This window comes from Acyrthosiphon pisum, chromosome A3 (genome assembly GCF_005508785.2).
Source record: "Acyrthosiphon pisum isolate AL4f chromosome A3, pea_aphid_22Mar2018_4r6ur, whole genome shotgun sequence".
Taxonomy (NCBI): Eukaryota; Metazoa; Arthropoda; class Insecta; order Hemiptera; family Aphididae; genus Acyrthosiphon; species Acyrthosiphon pisum.
The window spans coordinates 2,626,552-2,636,425 of NC_042496.1; the positions used below are offsets into that span (position 1 = coordinate 2,626,552).

General features: G+C 29.3%; 1 protein-coding gene across 1 annotated transcript in view; it reads left to right on the forward strand.

The window, feature by feature from the left end:
- LOC100568889 (protein Fer3) overlaps nt 1-6,160 on the forward strand; it is a 13,325-nt gene extending 7,165 nt beyond the window's left edge. Inside the window, exon 3 of the mRNA XM_029491220.1 lies at nt 5,116-6,160. Within this exon, the coding sequence (XP_029347080.1) occupies nt 5,116-5,488 (373 nt within the window). The 3' untranslated portion in view covers nt 5,489-6,160. The remainder of the gene's footprint in view (nt 1-5,115) is intronic.
- Nucleotides 6,161-9,874: the final 3,714 nt, after the last annotated feature.

The window sequence follows — 9,874 nt, forward strand, 5'->3', positions numbered from 1 at the left end:
AAAATTTAATTTGAGTTTTTTATAGACATTTTTTTTTTGATAAAGGTAGATTATCCTATAAGGAATCTTGTATTACATTTTAAAATCTTAGTTCTAAAATAAAAATTTTTACGAATTATAAACTCAAAATAATTTTTCCATATTTTGTCAATTTTTAAACTTTAAATGCTAATAAAAAAAAACTGTGACTAAGGATTTTTAATATTTTTCAAATGTCATTGTAACAATATAGTAGAAGCCTTGTATTAAATTTTCAAGTATTTTTACTCAACAAATAAAGTTTTATTGACATTCATAGAAAAAAAAACTAATTAAATTGGAAACTGAAATTGTCCGTAAACAGCTCAAAACAAATCAAAATATTTTGAAAATTTTATCATGTATAGAAAATGGAAATATAAACAACCAGTGAAAATTTCATGTATCTACAGTCATTCGTTTTAATGTTACACCAAAAACCAAAATCAATTTTCTCGAAAACAGATTTTGCGTAAAAATTCCCGTTTTTCCTTAATTTTTCTTTTGTTTTTCACGGCGCTTTTGAAAACTATTGGAAAAATGTTACTTTTGACCCCCTTAAGTACCAACTAGATTCACTTTCCTATCAGAAAAGGTACTGTTGAAGAAAATCCAAGCACTTTTACTGTCCTAAATGGCGATGACAGACACAAAAATAAAAAATAAATAAATAAATAAAAAAAAACACACATCATTGTAAAATCAATACATTCATCGTTCCACTCAGAATCTAAAAAAGTTGAGCATAAATTCACAATAAATTTTTATAATCGTCTGAATTCTGAAGTTAAAATGTTGACAAACTTCAAAATCACAAAAATAGGCAAATTATTTCTATTTAGAAATTCATAAACAATTTTCTATGTAGGTATTTCAGATTATTTCTAAGTTTCAAAACTTTAATACAACATTTCCTTTAATTTTCTTATATTTCACAAAAACAAAAGTTTACTGGAAAGTCAAATAAATTTCTTACGATCGTAAAAAGTTGGATATTTACCCGTAAATTGACAAATTCTCATATGATTTTCTTATTTTGCTGTTATTCAAAAACTAATAATCGTACAGGTACTCAAAATTTTTATCAAATGTTCATTTGATCATTTTCTATATAATATGATAATATATTCAAAATATTTTGTCTCGTTTTTTATTTATAGATACTTGAAATTTTCAATTATTTAGTTTTTTATCCTATAAATGTCAATACAATTTTATTCGTTAGGCTAAAAAGCATGACAATTGTATGCAAGATTCCTTATATGTTCTTATAATAGCAGTTGATAGACATTAAAGATCCAAATGCACAATTTTTTTTTATAAGTATTTTTAGTTCAAATTTAGACAAAATTACATATTAAACCAAGAATAATGATTTTAGTTATTTTGTTATAAGTTATAACTAAAAAATATTATTCGTTGGTACTTTTAGACTTTTAGACTTTTGGAGTACCTACATTATTAAATTGTATACTGTACACACGTCACATAATGACATTTTTAAAAGACATTTTTTCGGAAAAACTTAATTTAATGCCTGTAATGATAAAATAAATTACTTTAATCAGAATAATATCATAAAATTTACCTATTAATATTATAGGCTGAAAAAGTATTCTTATTTAATTTAACTGTATAAGATATTAGATTATTCAATACATATTTGAATATTTCAATAGTTTTATAAACAACCAGTGGCGTGCCGAACAGTCATTTTTTAAGGCAATTGCCTCAAGGGAAATTTGGGTGGGTGGGTGGGTGTGTTAGTATAGATGTGCAACTTTTATACCTAAAAAAACTTATTAATATTTATTATTTTGAATAGGTAATATAAAAAAATAGTGAAAAAACTGTTGGTGGTGGGGAGGGGGATCAAATTGTATAGTTTGCCTCAGGTAGTCAGGTCTGCTTGTCAGTTCGGCACGCTACTGTAAACAACTATATCAGTGGTTAGATTATTAAATGTAGAATCTCAATTCTTAACACTATTACGTTAGTGAGTTATTTTTTTATTGTTAAGAAATTACTAATTAGTATTATTATTATTATTATTATTTCATTTTGGATTTTGATAACAATTTATCGTAACTAATAATGTATTAATTAAACAAGTTGTTTACTGAATTAATCGTATTAGAACTAATATTTTTTAATAAAACAATGATCATAATACTGTTAAAGGAATAGAATATGCCACTACGCCCCAATAGAAAAAAGCACAGTGTTCATCACAAATTCTGTGATTTGCTTATTGTACATATAGGTATGTTTTACTATACATGAAAATAGTCTATAGATTGTATATTATTCTATTTTAATAATACAAAGAAAAATCACGAAACCAACTACCTACGATAATATTATTTTTTATATTTTTATACACTCAGATTCAATACTCACTAATTCTAAGTTATCAATGAAATTGACTATTGTGCTCAGTTGTCTATCGATCGTTTTTCATGCATAATACATCTTGTCATTTTGATTGTATATGTTAATTTTAAATTATTTTATAATAACAACTAGGTACATCAATATATTTTTTTAACTTTTTTATATTCTTCAAAAATTTGTCCTTATTCTCTATTGATGTACAGTAAATAAATTATTAATAGTGATTATTTCTAATGTACTAATTTAAACTAAACTCATCTCAAATTAATAATTCAGATACCCATAAGCGTGCGCAAGCGAGAAGCAGGGGAGGCAGCTACCTCCCCTGTGAGAATTTTCGCTTCCCCAAGATCTTATAATGATACCTACCAATTTTTGATAGTACATATTTAAATAATAATAATAATATTATGTTCAATATTGGTATACTGGTATGCTATTTGAAAATAGTAAATATTTAATAATATTAAAATCGACAATAATATAATATTGTATTATATTATATTGATAGGACAGCTTCAAGTTTCAACTATGGTTACTAGTTTCTTCTTTGATAATACGGACTTATCATATCATCAACCTAATTCGCAAATCACTTAACACCAAAATGACAACATTTCAGTAGAGCAAAAAAAACGTTCCAACAATAGACATTCGCAAAATTCCTATCTCCATCATATTTTACATATTTCGCTAAACGACGTATAGAACTTAAATAAAACATATTAACTATTTTAAAAGTTGTTCAAATTATGTTTTTTTATTTGTTAATTTTAGATTGTGATCGGACCGATGAATGTATTGGTTTTACAATGATGTGTGTTTTTTAATTTTTTTTTTTGGTCTGTCATCACTCATCACCTTTTGGTACCTACAGTAAAAGTGCTTGTATTTTCTTCAACAGAATCTAGTTGGTACTATGAGGGGTCAAAAGTTTTCCAGTATTTTCAAAGGCGCCATGAAAAACAAAAGAAAAATTAAGGAAAAACAGGAATTTATACGCAAAATCGATTCATGACAAAATCGATTTTGGTTTTTGGTGTAACTCTAAAACAAATTACTGTAGATATATGAAATTTTGATTGAATGTTTATATTAGCATTTTCTATACTTCATTGCATTTTCAAAATATTTTGAGCTGTTTACGACATCTTCAATTTCCAATTTTTTTTAGGTTTTTATTCAATATATATAAAAAAAAAAATGTTTTGTTGCGTATAAAAACTTGAAAAATCAATAGAAGGCTCATAATATAATGTTTCAAGACAGATGAAAAATGTTGAAAATAAAGTCATAATTTTTGAATTAGAAATTCATAAAAAAATGTTCTATTTAAATCTAAGATTTGAAAATGTAATACAAGATTCCCCATAAGTTTTTCTACCTTTATCAAAAAAAAAATAAAATGTCTACAAACAGATCAAATTAAATTTTTATGAGCGTTTGAAGTTCTTATTTTTACAACATTGGATATTCATTCGATTTCTCATATAGGTAGCGGAAATTCAAATTTAACACCGTCAATACAGTGACCCACTTGTAATTCACTGTACGTCTGTACAGAAGAGCCACACCCGCCTTTTTTTAATTATATATTCTTAATAATTTTTTATTGTGTCTTCTTGATTGTCAAAGATATTATTAAAAATAACTTATTGAAAACTCTTTTGGTAATTTATGTTTAACCTAACTCTTAACCGTATAGAACAATATCATGGTTTAATAGAACCATATACTTGATTTTGTGAGAGGATTTATTTAAATTATCGTTGCCTCATATCAAGTCATATCAAATGACTGCTTATTGCAAATTGGTTGCTGCAAGTAAAATATTTTCATTTTTATTTGAAGTTATAATGACTATTTAGTCTGCGTAAAATTCGTGATAAATACGAAGCACAGCAAGAGGACCGAGTGCTTTATGAGGCAATTTTATTATCTGGCAATAGGTACTGACAAATCTTACTTATATTATCAATTTAAACATCGTTTGTAATACTATTTAGTATTTTCGGGGTTGGGAAAGTTACTCAATTTATTGTAACTGGTTACAAGTTATATAAGTTATTCTAAAACTATGTAACTAGTTACAAGTTACCAGATACTTTTATGTTGAGTAGGTAACTAGATACAAGTTACAGTTATGTAACTAAGGTCTATCTAAGTTACATTAAGGTTAAAAGTTACATTGGTAAATGTATAAAGAATTATTGAACGGCCAAAGGCTAGGCAATGTAACGTTATGGTCGTTATGTTAGGATAAAAAGATGAACCAACCATAATCGCACAACCAATATTCACTGGCTAGATTAATTTTGAAAACCAAAATGAACGAATTAAGCGTTTTAGATTTTGAGCGGAACGATGAATGTATTGGTTTTAAATTCGGTATTTTTATTTCTGTTGGAGCAATAAAAATGCTTCAAAATTCAACTTCAACATCTTTTGGTAAGAAAGTGAAATGTATTTCGTCCTTTTTTTTGGTGGGGGGGGGAGGAGGTCAATAGTAAAATTTCTTATTTCATTTTTCTTTATGATTATTCGAAAAAATAAATTATTACTTTTATATATTAAGACTTATAAGGTACCTACCGCTAAAGGGTAGATACAAACATTGTCTTTGTAGATGGCAGCGGCCATTTTGTTGTTGTTTCATCGAGTCGAGTACATTATAATATATTATTATTGTTATGATTGTTTCAGAAGCGGCGGCAGTAGTTCGCAAAAGTCGTCATCAATGGCGTCGTCGAAGAAAATCCGGCGGCGGGTGGCCACGTTGGCGCAACGGCGTGCGGCCAACATACGCGAGCGCAGGCGCATGTACAACCTGAACGAGGCGTTCGACAAGCTCCGGCGCAAAGTGCCCACGTTCGCGTACGAAAAGCGGCTGTCCCGGATCGAAACGCTCAGGCTGGCCATCACGTACATCGGGTTCATGACCGAACTGCTGCAGTCGACCCCGTCGCCCGGTGGAGGCGCCGACGCTGCCCAGTCACCCGCGTCCGCGCCCTACGCTCTGCCGCCCCAACACCACGACATCCCCTACGCGCCCTACTCGTTGATACCGCCCGTGTAGAGGGGTGCAGGTGTAGGTGGCCGCCACCCCTCCTCGAAAGCTGCTGTGCGACATATATCATATATGTATACATAATAAGGTGTCGACCGCCCGTAAGAAATCTGCCGTTACTTATTACATTATATGTGCAGCGGGTGTGCAATCGATCTAAACCTATTATTATAGCTGTTGACATTTTTGCTCTCCAAACTGCAAACCTCTCCCGCTAATTATTATTATATAATATGAGATTACCGCGGGGATGACATCAACATAATATTATAATATAGTGTCGACAATATTTTGTATTATATTATACGTTTTTAAATACTTGGAAACAATTATTATAAAACATATTTTAACTATTTTACGATAGTGAAATGTGACAAAAAAGTCACGCACTACCCTCCTCACCGTGTATATTATGTAGGATAGTATTATGTAGGTACTATACTGTAATTTTACAATTCAAAATATTCGTGCTTACGCGGACAAACTTTGTACATATGTAAAAACTATTGTAAGATACGATTTGTATATATAATTGTTATTATTATAAAGGTACCTACCTAGCTACCTATACGCATAATATTATGATTTATGATAAAAACAAAGTTGAAAGTTATTGTCTGAAAGTTGTATAAGATTGATCTATTGAAGTATATTATACCTATAAGACGGTTTTACAATGAAGTGTGAGTTTTTTTTTGTAAGTCAATACCTTATGTGGTAAAAATTATTCAAACGTTCACCGTAGAAGAAAGAAAGTGAAACATCAACAATACTTTTTTTAAATAATCGGGAAGAACTCTATAAAAATTACGAAAAACCGGGAATATATTCTACAATCTACGAAATATCAGTTTTCGACAAAATGTTGTACACTTCAAAAATAAATAATCAGAGTGTCAGACATTAGACATTTTTGATTTACAATGATAAAATCTGTTTATCAAGAAGCTTGGCAATTTAACTAAAGGTTTTCTAAAGCATTCTAAAAATAAATACAATATTTTATAGGCACGACTTTTTTTTATAGAAATTTCAAGTTGTAATTTTGACAAAAAATAAATAAGCATTTTTCATACTCCTACTCAATTAGTAACTGGCTCTATGACAAGATATATAGTGATAAGGTACACTCAAAACCTACAGCAGCGTCTTCCTCGGTTTTTAATATTACCATTGACCATTGCAAATTAATATTTTTTTCCAGAGTTTCGAGTTATTACCTATTATAGTTGTTTTACATGGTACTAAAATGGGATTGTAAATCCAACACGTGACAACGTTATGTCACATAATTGTCAAATTTTAGTCCGTCTCAAATCTCAGTATAATATAATAATCAATAATGCTTGTCGACGAATTGTACCTTTTTTGTACTATAGTAGCAAGTACCTATTAACACTAGGACATTATGGCCTATATAGGTATCATATAAATTATGAATCATTTATAAATAAATATTTGACATTTATGAGGCTAAATATTAGTGTAAGTAATTATTCAATCATATTGTATAACTATATAAGTGAAAAACATTTAAAAAGTAAAAATGTTAAAAATTATCATTTGTTGATATTATTTATTTGCATGTTTTAATAAAAATTAAAAACACCATTCAAATCGATAATGTTTTATTAATTATTTATTTATTTTGATTACAAGGTCCAATTTAACATGGTGCAATAATGGTGACAGTATTTGAAAAGTATATAGAACATTATGAAGGTTTAACAAAATATACATACCTACATATAAATGAGAAGAATATTGTGTCAGTGTTCAGAAGGGTTGCGTTGGTGCATTTCGGCCATAATTATTAGTTGTAGATGAGCGAGTATAAAATGGAACAGAATTACGCGTTGGATGACGAGGTACCTTGAAGGTTAATTTAGAGAGTAAATCGGGAGAGTCTATAATATGTCCAGGTACAATTTTTGGTAGAAAATTCAAGTTAGCAGTGTGTCTTTGATCAGCCAACGACTCCATACAAGGTTGCTTCATGCTTGAGAATTAAAGATTAGTAATGCGGTGGACACTCAATTTTTAAAGTTCGACTAGTAAAATATAAAAATGTCCACTGTACTCGCTCAAGCAGGATCGAGTTACTTGTGGTATGTCTGAAATGAGAATGACTTAACTATACTCAAGGGTATTTGCCCGATGAATGCGCACTGCGCAGTATATAGTAGGTACTTTTAAAGGAGCAGGCGAGAAATTCAGCTGAAACGCCTTTGATAAATCCTAGGGTTCTAAGTTCCTACCTTGCAACAGATACGCGGATGGGTATGGATCTTTAATGTGAGTTTTAATTTAATGTAAAAACTAGGAGGACTGTAAAAAAACCTAAATACTTAACCCACCTCCACCATGTCATAATCCTGGCGACGCCACTATCCACTTGTATATTATTGTAATATAGAAAACAATTTAGACACAAAAATAAATTGTCTAAATTTATGATTTTAAAATGTAATATTATAATACTTAATTTTGATTTTTAAATGGGCAGAAGGAATGTTTTGTAAATTAACCTCAAGTTTATCATAATATTTATTTTGTGGGAATTATAGCCTGCTGCTGGTACCTAACTGTTTTAGTGATGACTTACGAGTATCTACAATGGCATAGGACTACGAAAGAAGTATAGGGGCTTAAGTATAAATTAAACTAAAGTTTTTTTAATGTTTTTGTAATTTTGTGTATAAATAATATATTTATTAGGGTAGAAATATGGAATGGGGATGAGGGTAAACATCCAAATACCCTCTTGGCTACGTCACTGCAGTGTATCTCATAAGAATATAAGTACATTCATTTATTTTAATTTTCCAATAATATTATAATTTATGACTGGTCGGGACATTTTGTAATTGTAGCAGGTGAGGGTAGTGCGCAGGGGCTTCATTTAAGTTTTTCTTAGGGTGGGGCTAAATTGATATCAGCCCAATGTTCATTTGGTTAAAATATTAGGTAACTATAAATATATAACTATATTACAAATACGATCGCTACGCTCGCAAAATGTATAGGTAACAAAACAAATATTTTTGTTCAATACACTGAACAAGTTTGAACAAGTTCTTCAATATAGTAATAGGTAATTTTGAAAATATCTTGGTACCTCTATTTGAATATATTTTAAAGATATATAATATTTTTTGTATACTTTTATATATTTTATTAAATATATTATGAATAGTATAATTGTATCGCAGTGGCGTCATTTCAGTTTTTAATAATATGCGGCAAAGGTTTCGACCAGCCCTTATAGATAGGGCACTATATATACAGGTATGCTACACCGCCATTTTGCGACTAATAATGTTATGTGAATTTGGATTTCTCCCCCTTTATTTTATCATTAAAAATAAATGAGTCGCAAAATGGTGGCATAGCATACCCATTCTATGTAGTAGAGCCTTATTATAGGCAAATGAGGTAATTGAACAACAAAAAAACAGATCGCTTCGCTCGCAAGCTGATTTCTTGCACTTACATTTTTATCTCGATATAATTCCCATCTTACATAATTTTATACGTGTCTATAAACAGCTTAATTTCATAGAAAAAGAGACGTGGAGTAGCGAAATAATTATGGTAAATACTTACCTCAGTTGTATCATTTTATATTTTTCTAGAGGGGTCTAACAAATTAAATTACAATATAAAATACGCCTGTCACACGTAATTGAAAAATCGAAAATTTTTACCTTCTGTTATAGATCTGTTGAGATCAAGGATAAATTTAAGAGTGACCGTTTTGTTTTTAGAATTTTTATAGTATCAGCGTCTATATATTTGAACTAAAAACTATAAATATTAATAATTACATAACAGTTTTCTAGTGCTTATAGTGCTTACATAATTATATTTCCGCAAAATTAGAAAAAAAAATATAGCTATGTTATTTCATCAGCCATTTGACTCTTATTCAATCAGACAGGGGCAAATGCCCACCTACCTCCCACTCAAATTATACCACTATTGTCACTGAATGTAACAGGTAAATACAGTCGTCAATTGACAGGTACCTAAGTATTAAGCTGTACAATATATGGAAATGATTCCTATTTTGTTAATTGTGCTAAAATTGTTATAATAAATAACGCCCACACAGTTGGCGGGTTGTTTGCTAGAAATGTTGGACCTGTATACTTCTAAATAGCCTCTAAAAAAAAATCCTAAAAAGCTTCTAAATATTAATATTAATATATTGTAATATTAAACCACACATTATATATTCGAACTAAGAGTAAATCACATTAAGAATCAAAAATATAAATAGATTTTAATAGAAATTGTTTCCAAGAAAATAATTGGGGATTGTAAAATATTAATATTAAAATAATAAGCATGTATACGTAACCCAATTACTTAATTATAACTAAATTACAAGAT